This window comes from Poecilia formosa, unplaced genomic scaffold, assembly GCF_000485575.1.
Source record: "Poecilia formosa unplaced genomic scaffold, Poecilia_formosa-5.1.2 Scaffold20, whole genome shotgun sequence".
Lineage (NCBI taxonomy): Eukaryota > Metazoa > Chordata > Actinopteri > Cyprinodontiformes > Poeciliidae > Poecilia > Poecilia formosa.
Window position 1 is genome coordinate 426,806 of NW_006799959.1, and position 20,497 is coordinate 447,302.

General features: G+C 38.3%; 1 protein-coding gene across 5 annotated transcripts in view; it reads left to right on the top strand.

Moving 5' to 3' along the window:
• adamts3 (ADAM metallopeptidase with thrombospondin type 1 motif, 3) overlaps nt 1–20,256 on the top strand; it is a 144,937-nt gene extending 124,681 nt beyond the window's left edge. For 3 of the 5 annotated variants that reach the window (XM_016669126.1, XM_016669128.1, XM_016669129.1), the window contains 4 exons: nt 651–783; nt 11,774–11,981; nt 13,965–14,097; nt 15,185–20,256. In XM_016669126.1, coding sequence (XP_016524612.1) covers nt 651–783; nt 11,774–11,981; nt 13,965–14,097; nt 15,185–15,615 — 905 coding nt within the window. In that variant the 3' untranslated portion in view covers nt 15,616–20,256. The remainder of the gene's footprint in view (nt 1–650; nt 784–11,773; nt 11,982–13,964; nt 14,098–15,184) is intronic. The other 2 variants (XM_016669127.1, XM_007547347.2) reach the window with 1 other exon arrangement.
• Nucleotides 20,257–20,497: the final 241 nt, after the last annotated feature.

A 20,497-nucleotide genomic window follows, 5' to 3' on the forward strand; every position in this document is an offset into this window, starting at 1 on the left:
TGACAGTACGAGACAGATAATCTGTTTAAAGATGGATATCCTCTGCCTTCTCCAGTGCAGTGGTAACTAGAAGCAACCAATCAGAGCCAGGAGGCGGGGCTTAGTGCTGTCAGTCATGCAGTTAGCAGAGCCTGTTGTGAAGGCTAATGATAATTAGCGCTGCGGATAAACGGTTTTCCTGAAACGGTAAGTTGTTTTTGCCCCTCTAGCACGTTTAGCACCGAGTACATGAGGTTGATTGTCAGCACTAAGACCCTCCTCTTGGCTCTGATTGGTTGGTTTTGGTGCATCTCTCCAGACGGCAGTAGCAGCTCAGGAAGGAGGAAGAGATCGATCTTTTCACAGATTATCTGTATCATAACAAACTGTCACAACATGGTGACAGTTTAACACATATGTAAAAAATATTTTGTTTTTTTAATAAAACTTATGTACTGGAGCTTTAAGCCTTGGGCCCTGGATACATAAAAATCTAAGATTTCCCTGCTGAGGTGGAGATATTTATGTCTGACAACACGATCCTGCTTCTGGAGCTCTGTGGCTGATTATCGCTGCCGTTTAAACCATTTAATAAATGTCTTCAAATCAATTGCTTCCTTTTAATGCACTGCCAAGCAATCTGTAATTAAAGAGGGTCTTCTCTTTCCCAGGGTCTCAGTACACCAAGTACGGCTGTAGGAAGAAGGGAGACACGAAGATGGTCCACCGCGGATACTGTGAGGCAAACAAGAAGCCAAAGCCGATCCGCCGAATGTGTAACCTTCAGGACTGCACTCAGCCTCAGTGAGTACAGCTTCCAGGCACAAAAATCCAAAGATTACACTTCAATGAAAGCATAAAAATGTTAAATCACCTAAATGTAACTCCCTTTTTTTTCTGAGATTTAGACGGAAGTTGAAATGAAAAACTAAAACTAATCTGTATAACTTTTGGTTTACATTGGACTCATTATTTCTGAAAGTACAAAAATGAAATTAAGGCAAAGTGAAGCTGAAAAACAGTCCAAAAAAGTGAAGATTTAATGCAGGTGTGGCACAAGAATGAAAAATAAACTGAAACCTTTGGTTGTTTTCCACACAGAAACAGGAAATAAACTTCCTTTGCTACTTGGGGTGCTGGAATTCAGCTCTAGGTTCAACATTCATTACTTTGTTTACTACTAAAATCATTGAACATTCAAAAAATGCCTTTGATATGTGGTCTGTTGTGCTGTGTAGTTCAAAGTGCAGACAGTTTTTATATTATGTAAAAAGCTGAGTGAAATTTTTCGTAGCTATAAAAGCAGAACTAGGCATGGCTCAGTTTTGCAAACTTTTAAAACTCCAACATTTCCTTTTAGAGACCCTTTCAATTATTTAAAGTCTAGTAGACTTTAAATTCCTCTTTGTAATGAGAGGTCAGAGGAAGAGAAAATGCAGACCAGAGTTTTCTGCATGATGCACAGAGTTTGTTTCCTGCATCTGTTGCTGCACAGAAAAACTTACAAGAAAAACTAATTTGGAAAATATTAGCAAATTTGGTAATATTTTACTAGTGGTGGACTCACTGCTGCCAATGGGCTAAGAGCTGATCTAACTTTTTATTTGCTCACTTGGCTTCTCCTCAATTAATTTATCCAGAAAAAATCTAATTGTTTTGTTTAACATATATTTTAAAGTTTTTGTTGTAAATTGTTAAGCATTCTTGAAGTATTTGGACGTTTATGTTCATGCTCTTATTTTGAAGTTGGTGAAGATCCATTTCCTCTCCTCGTGGTCTAATTTTCTTCCAAGAATCTTTATAGAACAAATGACAAGTATACAAAAAAAGGACATATGAGGCTTATAGAGTAATAATTCATTCATATGAACAAACAACCAGGGCTGCTAATGAACAGATCTGCCGGTTCGGCTCCTGTGATGCAGTCCAGCATTTATTCTTCACCCAGAATGCATTGCTTTAAGGCTTTGGGAAACAACGAAACAATCAACTGATGTCCTTTCTGATCATGGTCAATCAGGAAAATTCAGCAGAGGAGTTATCAAGACTCAACAACAATAAAACTGGTGTTCTAGCCTGAGCTTTTGCTGTTTCCATAGCACTTTAGCATTAGCACAGCTAATGATTAATCCTGTAGTTAGTGCTTTATGATTAACTGTTTTCTTAGCAGTTAGATTAAATAAACTTTCTAAATTGGTCTTAGTTATGAAAATTGACATTCTGATGATTTCTGTGATTTTTCTTACCTGCATAGAGACACTGTGATGAATGTCTGGGGAAAGCTGGATATGAAACAAGGTCACAAAAAAGACTTGATTATTTAAAAAATGTCATAAATTGCTAAAGTCTTGATTAAAATAGTCGTTTGCCATGTTTGTTTGTAGAGGTTGGTTCCCTTTGGCTGCCAGTCAGGATGTGCCGAAGCAGAAATGACGGCGCCTTCGCTCTGAAACCTCCTCAGTTTTCTCTGTGCTTCATTTGCATAATGCAGATGTTTGCTTCAGAAATGTGCGTCCAAATTACAGGTGTTTGTTAGGCAGACATGGCCGTCTGCCCCGACGATACGTTGATAAGACAATGGAGGTAATTTACAAGCTGATGAAAACGGCGAAATTACTGCTTCCATTTCTGTGTAAGTCTAATGCGTCATTTGGGACAGTTTAGCCTCTATAAACAGAGGCTTATTTACCCACTAATGTTCTGAACTTTTAGTCAGTAACCCAGAGAATGATTTCACGCTGAACGCAGACGCTGCAGACAGACTCTAAATCTTTTCATTTTCCTCCTGCTTTTGCAGGAGTTTGAACCGGAGCTTTCTAGCTGCACCAATATCCTCTACCAGAATGAATAAATACAGACATCAAACTCGCCTCTGATGCATGTAAGGAGGAGTGACTGTCTGCTGCTGCTGCTGTTGAAACCTATTAGGAAGCACCAGAGCGTTATGTCAGATCAATACTTCCTGGTTTTAAGCAGAGCTGAAAGAGAAACTATGGATTCTGCGGGTTTCTGAAGGGAAGATTAATCGTGTTTTTCATGAGATCGTTGCTGTTTGATAAAATCCCAAGTTGCTGCTGAACTTCAGAGTTTTTAAAAACTTCCTCAAAGCCGAGGTCTGATGCAGTTTTCACTCAGGTGTATTTATCTGAAATGCTTTGGGGTTTTTCTAAAAACGGATTCATTGAAGTAACTTTAAGGTGAGGCTGTAATTCAAAGGGCTTTACTTGATGAAAACATAAAATAGTTACAGTGACATAACAAAGGGAAGTAAAGTTTTACTACAGACTGAAAGTTATTATTATAAAGAGAACAGATTTTAGCTCTGATCTGTGTTTCGGGCCATCAGAAGGGCTGGGAATCTCTTCATTGTAGTTTGATCAACTTGGGGGCCCCAAACAGCATCTTGCCCTGGCCCCCATGAAGCCAGAAACGGCCCTGTTAGCATAAAGCTAAATTGAAACACAAGCAGTACGCTCCATTATCATCTGGTGTTTTAAGACTTGATCAATGTAACCTGAGAATCCATGACGCCACCAGACAGGATATTTCACATGAGATGCTGCTTGGCTGTAGCTCCTTTGTTGGATGGTGAGTCTTTATCACCAAACCCTTAATGTTCCCTGGGTTTTTCTGCTGTGAGCATTTTGCCTGTGTTGCTGTTTTGGGGCTTTAAACCTGCTCCTCCTCGGCCACCTAATGCCTGCAGGTGAGACTGAGGGAGACGATGCTGAACTCTCAAAAATAAAATCCTGTGATTTTCAGCTGACAAAGCAGCAGACAGCACCTGGACAAAAACAAACAAGGTCTCACAATAAAAGCTTTAATGTTGATTATGGTTTGCTGTGTTTCCATAAGCTTCTGTCACAACAACTGATTCCATCCAGTGTTTCATTAGTTTTTACCAAGATCTTGTATTGATGATGGGAAAATCTGACAGCTGACTGAAGCTACGGTGGCCCTGAAGTTCAAACTACATCAACAAACACTAAGCTCAACTACAAATTAACAAAACAGAACAGGAAGTTGTTCTACAGAAACTTTTATTTATTTTGAACATGATAGAAGCATAAAGTCACACAGAGGAACAAGGAAAACAAAAGACCACGATAATCTTAACATGCTTCTGACTTTCCAAACGGAAGAAACAAATGAACATTTATTTCTTCAGTGCTGTTTAACATTCTAACATAAACATTTTAATAATCTAAATTATTAATTCATCTGGATAAGTTTCTGCCTCTCTCCCCTCAAACTTTACAAAATAAAATCTGTTACAGTTTAAGACCTGAGAAGTTTAAAAAGTATTTCTGTTCCAGTTTCTAGAGCAAATATCTCAGCAGACTTGAAATAATACAAAACTAACTTACAAGTATCTTTTAACAAGATATGAAAGCTTGTTTAAGTTAATAATTCCTTAATATTGATGAAAAAGTTCTAGTTCTACTGGCAGATTATTTCACTTATTGGAAAAATGTTATAAACGAAATAATCTGCCAAGTATTTTCCATAAATATTTAGAAATTATTTTCTAAAAATAAGCCCCTTTATCTTGATGAAAAAGTTATTTATAAGTTAGTTTTGATTGAGCAAAAATACTTGGTAAGATTTTGAGTTTTTGCAGTGTATGAAAAACCATCTTAGGACAAACAAAAAAAATATGAAAACTAGTTTATATTTCTCGACTAAAAAAGAGACTATTTACTGTTTTCTGCTTAAATAAATTAAACCTAATACATGTTTTACTAAGATGAATGCCAGTCACTACAAGACACCGTTTTTTTTATTATTTCTTGCTTATTTTTCAGGCTTGTTTTAAACTAGACTCAGTAAAAAAATGTCTGACTTTCCACACAAATGTTAAAATGAATAGATTTAATTTAATATTCTGTGTGCGTCGGTGATAACTGGAGCCGATTCTGAGCCGTTTGCCTGAGTGGGTTACTGAACAGGCCGAGCTGCTGCTGACAGAAACGCTGAGAGCGTCTGCAGGAAGGAGCTTTACTGGCAGCCGTCCCTGGAAACTGTTGGCGCCTCACTCATCCGAATCGGGACGCAGCAGGAGGCGGCTGCTTCAGGTTACCGTGAACTTCAGTGCTGTGAGAAAATGCGACGTAACGTTTGAGAGCGCTCACGGTGCGCTGATGTTAGCCTTGAAGGAATGAAGGAAACTTTCAAATCTGAGGAACTTCTAACAACATTTTTTAAACCAACTTTTATTTTCTCCCCTGAAACGAGAACTTCTTTTAAAGATAAGTGTAAACTGCAGAAACACAAAAGTATTTTTGGTCTAGTTCCCAGTGCAAATATCTTAACACACTTAAAATAAGGCAAAACAGATTTACAAATAGTTTTTCTGCAAGATTTATTCGCTTGTTTTAAGTCACTAATTCCTTCATATTTATGAAATATTGGCCGATTATTTCACTGATGGCATGGAGAAACTATCATGCTGTCGGTGAAATAATCTAAACTATTATTTTTTCATCAATATTAAGGAATTATTGACTTAAAACAAGCACCTATATCTTACTGTCACAATAGCAAATTTTACTGGACGATAAATTGTCCCAGAAGTTATTGCAATAAACGATAATATTGTTTTCCAATTGTATATTGATAATTGCATAATACTGCAAGAACAGATTCTCAAAGATCAATAAACTTTGAATTCTAATGAACATTTAACTATAGAACTGGAAGAGGTTTTTAAATATCCAAAATAAATAAACAAAACGACAGAAAAAACAAATAAAATTAATTATGAAGTCTCTTTAAGAAAGGAGATATTTGAGTCAAATACCAGACTGAAAACTTTTGTCATCCAGTTTTTGACAGAGAGAGAGAAAAAAACAATAAATTATGCAAATGGAAATCATTTAGTTTATTTAGTTTTTTATTGATGCAAAACAAGCCTTTATATCTTCATGAAAGGTTATTGTATTTTTGTATGTTTTGTGGTTTCAAAATGCTTAGAAACAAACATTTTTGCTTTGTTTTCCAAAAAATGCACAAATTTTCTAGAAATAATTTGAAAACTGAACTGCAAATCTCAGAGGGTCCAGTTCAGCGCTTCCCTGACCCGTGGGCTCCAGCTGCCAACATCTCAGATGAGTTAAAACAACTTTGAGTCCATCATATAGTTCTGCTTTTTCTCTGCTGCTGCTCAACGGGTGAAAGAGTCGTCAGATTTGAAACGTTATTGTTGCGTCGTGTTTGGAGAAAACTTTCTGAAGAGACGAACTTCATCACAGCTGCACATTCAGCAACAAGAAAAAGGATATTTCAAAATCAGAAGAAACTTGAGCTGAGCGGTACCCGAAGCAGCCTCTTGTGAAGGAACAGAGGACAAACAGAAGCTGCACAACAAAACACAAGATAACTGCACTGCAGTAATTAGAGTCTCCCTTCAGATAGGATCCATGTTTAACAACCAGAAAACGGATACTCACATTTTACCCCAGTGTTTTTACTTCAGATCTCTCCAGACACAGAGACAGATCATCTTCACTCCCACTACAGTTGGAAATTAATCTGCAGCAGCTGGATTAAAACAACCTCATTAAATCCATAACTTTACAGTTTAGGCCGACGCATACATGACAAAAACTTAGTGCAAAAATATAAGGATGCACAACATGAGCTGCTGTTTAAACTGAGATATGCAACAAATAACACATTGTTTTTTATTTATTGTTACAGCTCCAATACTTCTATGTACTTAAGTATTTAATAGTTATTTTAATGTAATGTTTAATTATCAACCCCATCTGTGAGGGTGAAGTATTCAGTTTATTTATGAAGCTTCATTTCCTTGTTACATGTTTCTCTATTAAATTAGTCTCTTGGTTTGACTATCAAACAAATTAAATACAAACAGGTGTAGCCAACACCTGAATAAATTATACAACTATTATTGTAAAGTTTATTTTGGAAGTTTTTAATAAGATTGCATTCAATCATGCCTGTGTGCGCGCTGCTCAGTCCTTTCCCCTTTGCTCTATTAGCTTCTCCCCAGCAGAGCGAAATGCTAGTTAGCATAGCCACTGTTGGTTATAATTGGGAGATAATTGGCTTTCCTGTAACAATGAGTTCTTTTTACCCCATTAGCACATTTAGCAGCGAATGGATGAGGGTGATTGACAGCTCTAAGGCCCGCCTCCTGACTGTGATTGGTTGTTTTTGGTTGGGAACGGTGCATTTCTTCAGATGGCTTAGTCACATTATCTTTCTCATAGCAACCTGTCACCACATTTTATCAAATATTAATATAAAATTTACATTTAACTGAACTTTAAGAGCAGTGACAGCCTCTTCACACCGAACCTCTTCAATCTGCAGTATTTTTACCATTTATTAACACGTTTCCCCACCTGGAAGCCATTTTAAATTGAATCTGCATCATTTGGCATCTTTCCACATTCACCTTTGACCTGAGGCAGAGGAGCCAATCCCAGTGCTGATGCAGCTGGGTCGGCTCAGAACCAATCAGCGCCGTCGCTGTAAATGTTTCCACCATCATGGTGGAGCGTTGAACCTCGACAGGGAAAATTATGACCCACTGGCTCCAAAGTAAGGATAACACTGGGGTCAAAAATAAAATCCCAGCATGCATCAGCCTGGAGAAAACCAGGGGAGGATGTTAGACGAACCCGGCTTTTCTTTCTAACACTGGAGCCTGATCTGACCCAGCAGCAGCAGCAGCACAGCCTGAAACCGGCTCACAAAGACAGAGTTATTTATCTGAATTAGCCATGCTATGTCCCCATCCAGCACCTGGCTGCATATGATGAATATTCTGTTAAACTTTGTGATTTTAACACAATGCTGTGTTTTTTCCAAAGGTTAACTACATTTATCTTTAAATAAAGGAGAATATTTACCAGAATTTGTTGTCTTCAGCAGGCAGTCTGATGGTGCTGTACTAGTAGGAGGTAATAGTTTCACTTCATTTCAGTTTTTTATAAGCTACTTAACTTTGTCCTGTGAATCATTCAGACATAAAATGAGTCTAAAGCCCGAAGTAGTGGCAACGTTGACACCTAAATGACAACCTAATGAGTTTTAAATTGCTTATTTAGTCACTTTGTGACTAGCAGATTGTCACAAGGACACAATTTTTGGAAAACAATTAAATCCTAACAAGGTTTAGCAGACAGAAAGAAAAAAAAAACCCGTTGTTCCCAAAGAGCTGTCAGGTGAAAACCAGAGAAGAGGATGATCAACTCTATAATCAAATATCTATACACTATCTATGTCCATCTGCGGTAGGTGTGTCGTCTACTTGTCCATTTCTCCTCATTTCTAAACATGTTATCCTGAGCAGTAAGAACTGGACTGAACACGAAGTAAAAGCAGCCAAAGAGAAACTTAGAAAACCAGTGGAGTTATTTTCCATTTGTTTAAAGATGATTCATTCGCGGTTTTGCTCCCTTGAAACGGAGCAGAAAGAAGTTAAGGGGATTTGGACAGAAAAGGAAGATGGCCGCCTGCTGCGCGCCGCGGCAGATCGAATACGTACGACTTCCTCTGATTACCGATTATTACCGCAGCACTTCCTCTTCATGTTCCTTTGAACCAAAATTAAACTTTATAAAAAAGTTTTTTCTGCTTTTGAACATGTTTCAGTATTTTGTTCTTTAGTGGAAAATGTGTTACTGTGAATTAATGCGAGTCTCTTTGAGACATTTAGGTATTTAAAGCTCAGTTAATTTAAATCACAACACATGCTGTCTGAATTTACAAAGGAAAGCTAATTTAATTGAACCAAAGTCAATTACACACATTTTAATTGATCCTGGTGATCAAACAATGCAGTCGGTTAATATTTGTGCTGTCAGCCAATTAAAAACTAAAATAACCAGATTAATCACTCTAGTGCTTTTATGTGATCCTCTGTTTGAGCTTCAAATGTTTTCTATAAAGTTCTTATAAACATGAAAATGTCCGTTTTCTAGATTTTATTATTCAGGAGGACAGTGTAGAAGAAGTTATTTTGTTTCAGACATTAATTTAGAAATGTTAATTAGAAGCTGTTTGTGCTTCTGTGGAAGGAAACTTTATCGCAGAATGTAGGCCTTGATTTTATTATCTCATGTATGGAAACATTTTTAAAAAAAAGAGGATTCTCCTGGCTGAACAAGCTAACAGATTAAACTGTTTGAACTTGGCTGGAGGGAAACATTTTAACCATGCCAATGTTTTAATTTATCTCCTTTCTGTAGTCGAGTGTAAATTTGTCCTCCCACCCGCTCTCCTGCTGAGTTATTATTAATTTTGACATTTCAAATTTTCACTTTCAGGAATAGCTTTGAATAAAGTGGCATAAAAATAGGAAGCGACAGGTTAATTAGGCCATCTTTCAAAGCCTGCTGATTTCCTCTTGCTGTAGGTGAATATTTTAACGTAGTTTGTGACTCTCTCCCTGAAGTTGTTTCTTTAGCAAAAACGAGAGCAAAGCGCTTCAGAAATTCCAGTTTCCTGACAGTTTGAGCTGGTTTACTCCCTTGTTGGTAATTTATTCTCGTATGAACATAAAATGTTGAGTCATTCGTCTTTCCTTTGTCATTTGATTGCAAGCGATTGATGGAGCATCAGGCTGAACAATTGCTGGAAGCAGCAAACAGATATGAAGCTTATAAACACTCATAAAAAATAGTGAAATCCACCTACAATGCAGAAGCTTTTGTTCTTGTTCGTCTGAGCGAACAAACTTGCTCCAGTAAAGGAATGTTTTCTCTGAAGGGAGTATTAGCAGTGAGTAAACGAAGTGTCTTAGCTAACAGAGTAAGCTAAGACAGTAAGCTAACTGAGGAAACTGAGTAAACCAAGTGAATAAGTCAAGTGAGTTTCAAACTGATTAAGCTAACTAAGTAAGCTAAGTAGGGAAGCTAAGTGAGTAAGTTAACTGAGTAAGCTTACTCAGTTAAGCTAACACAGTAAACTACCTGAGGAAGCTAACAATGTAAGCTAAGAGAGTAAGCTCACTGAGTAAGTTAACTGAGGAAGCTAACTATGTAAGTTAACTGAGGAAGCTAGCTGAGTAAGCCAACTGAGGAAGCTAACTATGTAAGTTAACTGAGGAAGCTAACTGAGGAAGTTAACTGAGGAAGCTAACTATGTAAGCTAAGAGAGTAAGCTCACTGAGTAAGTTAAATGAGGAAGCTAACAGAGTAAACTAACTGAGTAAGCCAACTGAGGAAGCTAACTATGTAAGTTAACTGAGGAAGCTAAGTGAGGAAGCTAACTGAGGAAGCTAAGTGAGGAAGCTAACTTCCCTTTGCAGAGCAGATGATTTGGGGCAGAAGTGTGAGTCAGTGTTAGCTGTGGCAGCGAGCAGCTGCAGAGTCGAGCAGAGAGATGACTGCCTTCCTCCGCTCGCTGTCATGATTAAAGGGATGTGTCGGATGTATCAGCAGCGTAGCAGCTTATTTGGAAAGGAACTACCATAAATAGCCGCTGGGTTTTGTTTTGTTTTGAACAGAGCCACATCTCTCAGGGAATAAATACATATTTTTCTGTGATAAAATACCTCAGAAATACCTTCATGCCTTCTGGTGTTTTGTGGATTATTACCAGCTGGAATTAAAATGCCGATCAACCTGACGTGTCTCCTCTTTAAAGGTGTGAAAGATGTTCTATTCTGCAATAAACAAAACAAGAAAGAAAGCTGACCTCGGGGTATATATCTATTTAACCAAACCACGTCTTTACTTCTTCAAACTCCTTCTTTGCCAACTTTGTGCAGGTATCTGAAACTTCTGCTCCTTTTGCCTCCTGGCTGCTTTCTGCTTCAGTGATCTTTAAGTTATTTAGCATTTTCCCAATTGGATATGGGTTTAAGCTTTTCTGACAAGGTCATTTTCTCTCATTTAAATGTGTTCCCTTTAACCACTCAAGTGTTTTTATAAAAGAAAATGGAAACCATTGTTAGTGGAGAACGCCTGTCTGAGTTCAGAAGTTTTTATCACTACACACGTTTCCATAAATCCTGAAAAAATTTTCTTTGTGATGCAGAAATGATCATTTGACGCTGGTTTGTACCAAAACTGACAGAAAACAGTTTCCTGATGACCAAAAGGCCTTTTTTAGTCTCGTTAGCTCAGGGTAGCATCATGATGCCTTTTTGTGAACTTTAGTCTTTTTGTGTTTTGATTTCTTGTTGAAGCTGATTTATTTGTTTTGTACGTTTTGAACCATGATTAATACGTAAAAAGATTTGTGTTTTCTAGCCTTGTGGGTTTAATGTTTGAACCTGTGCTCAACTGCTCTGGTCTTCTCCAGTTATTGATCCGAAGAGTCAAAGATCCTCTACTAATTTGACTTGCACAGTAATTTACAACACTAACAATGTACTTATAATAATAAAGATTTTTACACCATCATGTGCGCAAAAAAACAGTTTGTTACTGGAACTTTCATTATGCTTTATGCACACATCAGTCATACTTTAGGTATTAATAGCATTAGTTAAAAGTCAGGGTGAGCAGGAAACCTCATAATTCTGATTTCATCCGTATAAATTGAATGCACCATCATGTGCATGCTGATGAATGGCTCATTTGCAACCTTTCCACCTCTTCTAAACATGCATCATTAGTTGAAATGTTAATAAATAAATACTATGTTCTGAAGTTTATGGTTTGCATCTTGTTCTCCTGCTAATTTTATTTTTTAAAAACATGAAAACACCCAATAAATGAGAACATGTTTACCTGCAGATGACAACATTTATTTTTAAAAATTAGCTTTTACGTCATGATCAGCCTCAGCGTTCTCCTTGTTTTAAATTATTCAGATGGATCTCTGAAGACTGGGAGCATTGCACCAAAACCTGCGGCTCCCTGGGTTTCCAGATCCGGACGGTTCGCTGCATGCAGTTCCTCCACGACGACACCAGCCGCTCCATCCACAGCAAATACTGCAGCGGGGAGAAGCCGGAGAGCCGGAGACCCTGTAACAGAACCCCGTGTCCGGCCCAGTGGAGGACGGGCGGCTGGTCTCAGGTACTACAAACGTTCTCTGACCAGAAAAAACTACGGCTCGTATAAAGTTCTGTCCTTGGTCCCAACTCACATCACTGGTAAAATATCTTAAATGTTTTGTAAAGTAGTTCAGCAGTGGTTTTATTATGCTTACTTGATCAGGTTAGGATGGGTTTATTGGTCTACACAAAACATGTTTCTCACATTTTCTTGTTCAAAGTCGTTCTTGGATAATGAGATTTCTGTTTGGTCAGTTCTGCCTATTTAAGCTGCTTTGAATCCAAATGAGCTGCTGCTGGTCACAGCTCCAATTCAACGTTTACAGTCACATGTTTTCAAAAATAGATGTGCAATTACACAATAGTACAACTTTGAAAAGCATTAGTGGAGCCTCCTGAACAACCAACATCAGAATTAGTTTAACAGACTGATGACTTCTTGGTGCTTCCTTAAGGAAGCAAAAGGAAGTCATTCAGTACAGGAGAGAGTCAGACTGTGGTGAGGTGTACGGCTGGAGTCACTACTGCATTTCCATTAACCGTAAAATTGGGTAAATTACGAAAATAAATTCACTCAATGGAAAAACACCAATTAAAAAAAATTCAATAAAAGCTTTTTGCACTAGGATGAAGTGGTTTTTAAGGTGTATTGAAATGGATATGTTCCGCAAAACTGCTGATAGATTCAGTGTAAAAGTTCAGAGGATCAGATCAGAGCAACGGCTAAAGTCAGGCAGCTGAGATGCAAAGACAGAGGCAAAGCAGAGAGAGTTTGATCATGTTCTGAGGACAGATGGCTGATTCTCTGGAAAGAGGATGTTGGAAATGAAAAAGAGGAAGACCTCAGAGAAAATCTGTGGACATGGAGATGATTGTAACAGGGGAAGAGTCAAAGGATGGAGTGATACTGCATGAGGAGAGCAGCTAGAAGAAGAAAACTGTCCAATATGTGTGGAAAACACATTATTTCACTGGGTGTCCTCGTTTTTCACATGATCGCTCCCTCCTGCACTTGCACTGTTTGTCCTCATGCACTTAGTTCTTGTTTCTGATGCCATAGTTGAAAAAACACTAAATATTAAGGATGTTCCTCACTCGCCATACATTTAAATTTTTACATTGAAACCTTTTCATGGACAGCATTCAGGCAGAAGGATTTCAGACATGAGCTCATATTTCCACCCAGGCAGCTGGAGATTTTAACAGGCAGACAGCAGCAACATCCTGAAAGGAACATCCAGCAGTTTAACGGCCTGCTGATAAAAATAACACCTGTGTGACGTGGTTTACACTCTGTTAATGGTGTCGTTTTATTTGACAAGTTCCTCTAAAAGCTGTCATTCAGTTCATGAGGTGCTTTTCTACTGTCTTGAGATGATTGAAGGCTTGTTATGAAGGACAAATTGATCTTTCTCTAAATTTATTGAGCTAAACAGTTTGTTAGATGAATCGATGATCTTTTCTGCAGTATTTATTTGAAGGGGTGTCATGAACATGAAGGAGTCTAAATGAATATTTATTACTGTTGTTGCATTAAAAGTGCTTTAAAAGTGTCAACTTTGCATTATTTGGTAAATAATGACAATTTACTGCTAAACTGCAAATTTCAACTTTGCATTAAAAGTGTCATTATTTACCAAATGACACTTCATGACATCAGTCGCTGCTTCATGATTATAACAGCTGTTATGTGGACATAAGTTACCTACAACCTAAAGAAACTCTTTCAAAAAGTTAAAAAATCAATTCAGTCAATAGAAAGTTGCTTCATAAAGTAAATGTGGTTGGAAAGTCTCACAGCTTCCAGTTACCAGCAGCTGAAATGTTTTGGTGCCAACTGGCTGATTGAATTCCCTGCAGACTTCCCCGTCGGCTGGAGGTAAACACGATGCTGCGAGGCATTTAGCTTCCAGGTGGACGTCGAAGTCAGCTTGTTATCCTGGCCAATTACCAGACGTTCGCTGTGTGACCTTCCTCCACTGACCTCTGCTCTTTCCGTGTCCAGTGCTCCGTGTCGTGCGGAGAGGGGCTGGAGCGGCGGCCTGTGACCTGCAAGACCGGAGATCAGTGCTACGGGGAGAAACCTGAGGCGGTGAGGCCGTGCAGACCGGGACCGTGCCACGGTGAGCATGCCACACGTTAGAGGTCATTTATCCTGAGGTCCATTTCGTTTTTACATGCAAGTTTGTATTTTTTTCCTCCCTGAAAGCTGAAGTATGCAACTTTTATAAAACAACAAGTTTTTTCCATATTTGTTCAAACAGTCTCCAGGTTGTGACAGTTTAGAAAGAGACAGAAAATCTGTGAAAAGATTGAGCTCCTCTCCCAGTCAGCAGGTCTTAGCGCTGTCAATCATGCCTGTATGCGCACAGCACTGCTCTCTGCTACTCCACAGCTAGCATAGGGTGCCATGTATGCTAAGGCTAGTTAGCGTAGCCACTGATAACAGCACATAAATGGTTTTCCTGTAACATTAAGTTTTTTCTCCAGCATTGTTACATTTAGCAGAGAGTACACGAGGATGTTTGACAGCACTAAGCCCCTCCTCCTGGCTCTGATTGGCTGGTTTTGGTCGGCAGCGGTTCATTTCTTCAGACTGTAATAGTAGCTCAGGTAAACGATGGAGGACATCGACCTTTTCACAGATTGTTGACAGTAAATATGTAAAAACATTTTGTATAAAAGTTACATAAGCAGCTTTTAGGCCTTTATTGTGTCAGTTAGAATAAAAAGTAATTTAAACCAATAATTTATGTTTAGCTGAGTTACTTTCAGACTTTCCTGTGCTTTTAGCTGTTTCTGCTGTTAAATTACATATTTTCCAAATAGTTTCTGTATAATGCTTTAATGCATTAGTGGCACAGGAAGAAGGTTTTCTGTTGTTGCGATAGTTGCTGTGGAGTGGCCGTAAGTGGTTCCAAACACCAGCACATTTCTATTCTTTAGATATAAAAAACGCCTACCACTGTGATTCTGATGTATGAATAATGAGTGACAGCGTGAACCGGACCAAAACCTTCCTGGAATTCATTTGTACGTTTCTAAGGGGAATCGAGTCACGCCTCCCGTCGCAGCAGAGCTCCGCTTTTCTGAAAGTGCAGCTAATGGTTTGTGTGTAACCTCTGTCAGCGCTCTGACTCTCTGAACAAAAGCAGCACGTCTTTGCTCTGTGATGCATTTCCTGTTACTGTGATGTTTACCGTCTTCCTTTTGTTTGACTTTCAGATGAGCCGTGCAGCGGAGACAAATCCATCTTCTGCCAAATGGAGGTGTTGGCAAGATACTGCTCTATTCCAGGCTACAACAAGCTGTGCTGCGAGTCGTGCAGCAAGCGCACCGGAGGTTTGTCTTTGTTCTCGGAGGCGGCGGAGACGGAGGAACACGTCCGCTTCGGATCGGCCTCCCAGCTGCTGGAGACGTTGATGGCCAACGCCACCGGCAGCAGCAAGCAGAGCTCAGGAAAAAGCAGCCCTGCAAAACGCATCGCAACCCCAGCGCCGCTAAAGAAAGCCCAGCCAAAGGTCTCCAAAGCACCGAGGAGAGTCCCACGAGATCTAAAGCTCACCCCGTCGCTCCTCCAGGAGCCAGAAGGTCAAAGGTCAGGCGGTTTGATGGGGAGCCGGTGGCCTACGTCATACTCTAAAGTTGAGAGATGAAAGTGAAGCGTGTTCCCTTCAGGACTCCTCATGGACAGATTTTCCAGCCTCACCAAATACACCACAGAGAGTCGGAAGGTGGAAGGAAAAGTGCTGGTTCACTTTGTTTTTATCCATATTATCCCACTGAAATGGACCTGAAACACAACGCTGACGTTCCCAGACAGCTGAAAGAGTTCAAACGACCCAAAGGGAATTTCGTTCTGGTCAAATTTCAAAACGAAACTGAGACAGAGGTCTCTGTCAGTCCAACATGTAGTTTTCCAAAGAAATTGCTGCTTTATTCAAAACACAGTATTGAATTCTGGATTTTGGTCATCTAGAAACAATTCAGTGAGATGTTTACGAAAGTTCCCAAATCTTTGTTCTGATTGGTTTATTTTTCAGTTCCTGTCATAAATGATATGAGGGCCGTTAGCAGCAGAAGCCAAGTTCACAACGATCATCCTTAGTAAAATCTGCTGCCTCCAACAGACATTTTAATGCTCCAACAACTAAAAACGACTTATCACAAAAGATTTAGGAATTATATCTAATCTCCTGTTTTTAGTCTGAATCACTTTAACACAAAGATTCGGTTTCTGAGTTTAAAACCAATCATACAACCTGTTTTCTTTTGTTTCAATAATCTCTTTAATAGGAATATATATGTTTTTTTTTTAGTTTTGACATTGAGCAGTGTGCTTAAAGGTTTACATTAGGTGCTTAATAGACGGAGGAGAAAACCGCCGCAGCAGACGGAGCTAATTAAATCTGTGAAAGGGAAAATTTCAGGCTGCGTTTGTGAACTAAACTAAAATGTTTTGACCTGTTAACTTTTATATTAGACACGGCGGCTCTGCTCTGCTCATTTGCTGACTAAGGGTTTTTCTGGAATGCTTTCATTCAAAAAGATGTGAAGTTTTAACACGACCTTTAACCTTTAACGGCCATTTTTCTTGCCAAAAAACCCTGAAATATTTAGAAACTTGACTTGGTCAATAATGAGAAGAATTTAATTAAATAATAAAATAATCAAAACTAACATGAAAGGTTAAATGTTAGCCAGCTTTGTTTTTTTATTATTATTTTTGAGATGTGCTGCCTTTTAATTTCTGACAGTATTTCTACAGTTTTCTGTAAATATCACACATGAAAATATCAGTATTACTTTGAGAAATCAAGAAAACTTTAAACATTCCCTTATGCTAGTTCAGTGTGGCTAACATGATCAATATTGGTGCTGTTAATACCAGAAGGAATGAAAATTAAGTTAAAATATTCAGATCATGTACATATATTCTGAATATTTTCTTGTTACAAATATTTTTTTGTTTGTTATAAACGGTGGCACCTTTGATGCTAGAGCTAGAGACGGTTAGCTTAGCTTACTGTAAACTAAGGCTCTAGCTCTGTCCACAAATTCAATCTAGCATCTGAATCAGCCACATTCCCCAAGTTAGTGCAAACAAATGAATTTGACTTGGTTTCACTTTCAAAAGCTAATATACAACATATCACTTTATTTCATTTTCTTCACAGTACAAAGATTAGCTTCCTAGATACAGCGTCTGCAAAACAAAAAGAAATTTCTGCAGAGAAGAGTTAAATTATTTCATGAATCATGAATATTTTTGCTCAGTAAGACTTAAACGTTAAAGAAGTGAATCAAATCAGACCTACTTACTGGCCATCGGTCACTCTACTTGTTTGGACTCTGTTTTACATTTTAAAATGCTCCTAAAACAAACATACTTTCACTAAATTCTCATGAATATTCCTGGGATGTTTGGCTTCATATTGACATGATCGCTTGACTCTTGCTGCAGATTTTTTGGCTGCATTGACCTGAAATCCCTGTTGCACCACATCCAGAGCTTGGAACCAGAGGCTGTTGACTTACAGTTTTATGCTGCATAAATTTGAGTTTTTTGGTGCTAAAGCATCAACACCCAATAGGTGCTATAGAGTCCAACATAATGGACAATATCGTCTCACACCATTGAACCAGCAGCATTAAACCGGTTTCTCTTTTTCAGCAGATAAGAGTCAGATTAAATTCCTTTTGTGGCTTTTGAGCCATCGTTCCCTTCCCATCGTCTTATCTCCTACCGATTCCGTTCTGGCATCATCCAGGCCTTTTTGTCCACACAGCTGCTACTTATGGGGTATTTTCTCTTTTTCTGGCCATTATCTGTAACTCTAAAAGATGGCTGAGCATGAAAATCCTCATGGATCTGCAGTTTCTGATGTACTCAGATGATCCAATCTGACACCAACAACTATGCCAAGTTCAAAATCCTTTAAATCCCCATTTTTTTCCCCATCTTGATGCTCAGTTTAGATTTCTGTCTAGATGTCTAAATAAATTGAGTTTCTGTTTTTTCGATGTGTGAGTTTCTGAACTGGTGCAGCCAGTGAGCGCATGTCTCATCTGATTCAAACAAAACTCTTGTTCAGATCGCAAGTCTTAAAGACTGTTTAAATATCCTAAATGAGGTTTTGATTCACTTATTAGAAGATATATTCTTGCTAAATTATCAAACTAGCTTCACCTGTTTTTAAAATGACAAAACATCTGTTTTGTTCTGTGAAATGATCCACCAAGCAGCTCTGTCTTTTTGTGTTTTTCATTTGACAATTTTAACAAGCGCTCTCTTTTTGACAGGAAGTGATAAAAACTTGGCAGATATAAATTTCAGATGTGTTGCTTTCTGACTACAACCAGCTATTATTTCCAAAACTTTATGTAACGGCTCATAGGAGAGACACTGCATGAGCTGCCTTGTATGCAGGCATATGAAAGAAATTTATGTGATGTAGGTCTAAAAGTGACGAAATGAAGCAGATTTTTTTGGAACATCCCTTTGGGATCAAAGATGTTTAATTTTGTTCTCGGTCTTGTTTTCTTCTTGCTTTTGCTTGTTTGTTTTTTTTAGTGCCCCAAATTGGTCAGATAATTGTTCACTAGATTAATCAGAAAGTAGGTCATGCCGTCAGTTTCACTCTCAGTTTCCAGCCTCCAGCATGCTGAGGTGAGTGAATCTTCACCACTGGAAACAGCTTTAGGTCATTGTTTTGTAACTTGGCTCATCTGGGGACCAATTTGTATGCATCTTATAGTATTTATGTTACAGTGTTAAGTGCGTTGTAATGTGGTGCCGGCGTTATTTTTCCGTTTCACCTCATTTACATATTCCATTAAAATGAATGTCAGATACGCTATAGAGTTTAAAATTAAGTTATTGTTAGAGTTTTCAAATATTTTTCTTTTAAACATGCTAAGGTGCTGATTTTTTTAAATCAAGGATTTTCTAATTTGCTAATACTTTGTGATAAAACTGATTAAGGTCTGGTGCTGCAGGAACCAAAGGGCTTTACAGAGGAGAATGTGCTTTGTTTAATCCTACATAAATTATTATGTAGGAAATAATTTCACTTTTATTTTCCTATCAACCGTTTTCTGTTCAAGTATTAATGCTGAGCTGTTATTGGATCAGCTGTTGAATAAATAGATTTTATTTTACCGTGTTACTGGGAATTAAAAAGTACTAACATGTGGACCAGAACAAAAAAAACTGATCAACCTCTATTAGAAAGAATTTACTTCATACCAGCTTAGCTTGAATAAATATATTAACTAATTTAATACATTTACAATAAAAACTTACACATTCCAGTTGATTTACTGTTTTGGAAACAAAGTCTAGAAATCAATACGGCTCAAAACGTCTGCGTCCAAACTGATTGTTGTGTGTTGAACGTTTCGTTTTTTTATAGGATAAAAGCCAAACTGAAGCACAATAAGCTGGATTTAAACAGAATCTTACTGTCTATGAAACCTATTTTTCTCCTAGATTCTTTAATGATCGCTTTTTTATGTTGAACCGAAGTTCTGCAGAGAGAAAGCTAATTTATTTCTGAGAAGGATTTCCTAACTACCACCATGCATCTGACTGCAATAGCCAAAGACACGGTTTTGTGTTTTCAGCAAATAGTTTTCAGCTTTTCACACTCACTCCTGTGTGCCAATGTACAGTTAGACATGTATATAGCATTGAGTGCATAAATATTTATTGAAAGTCAAATGGTTCTGCTTTTTTACAGTCTGTGCAGGAAACTGCAGGAGGTACATCATGGAAACCGAATCACCTTCTTTTGTCATTCAGATAAATAAATGTGATAGAATAGAGACGATTTTGTGTTTAGTTGTAAATATACGTGCTCGGTTTTGAGTCACTTATCAGAAGGCTGTTTTTCTCTCAGCTGTTTGTAGATGTTAAGAGTCGTGACTGCACATCACAGCAGCATGTACTGACTGATCAGAGTTAATTAAAAAAACGAGTTTTATGCTCTTTGACATTTTTTTTAGTTTTACATTTTCCTCCCCAGTTCCTTTTTAATTGCTGCCTTTAAACGTTGCTGCTAATGTTGTAGAGAGCTTGATGATAGTGTAGCTGTAGGAGATAAATGACAATCCCTGAGCCGCAGACAGACGTTCTAGCATAGGATCCTCCATGTACTGTATCCACGCTGTTGTTTATCCGCGCTTTCAAACCCTCAGCTTCTGCTTTGTATTGTTTGTGTAGATGGATTTGCACACTACTGATGCTGTTTGTTGTATTGGGGAGCACATAGCAATAAAGGATTTGATGAATTAATGTGACTTTCTGCACAGTGTTTGTTTTTTCTTTTGTCAGAGAAGCCTCCATCCTTCTTGCAGGATGGCGTCGGGGCTGGTGTCTCGCTCCAGAGGTCATCGGGTCAGAAGCGGGTCATGCATGCAGACGGAGAACATTCATCTCCATTCACAAGATGAATGGAGATGAATGGTGACGTCATGTCACAAAAGTGGAAAAATGCTACTCTCACATTTTGGTATACAATAGAAACAAAGTCAGAA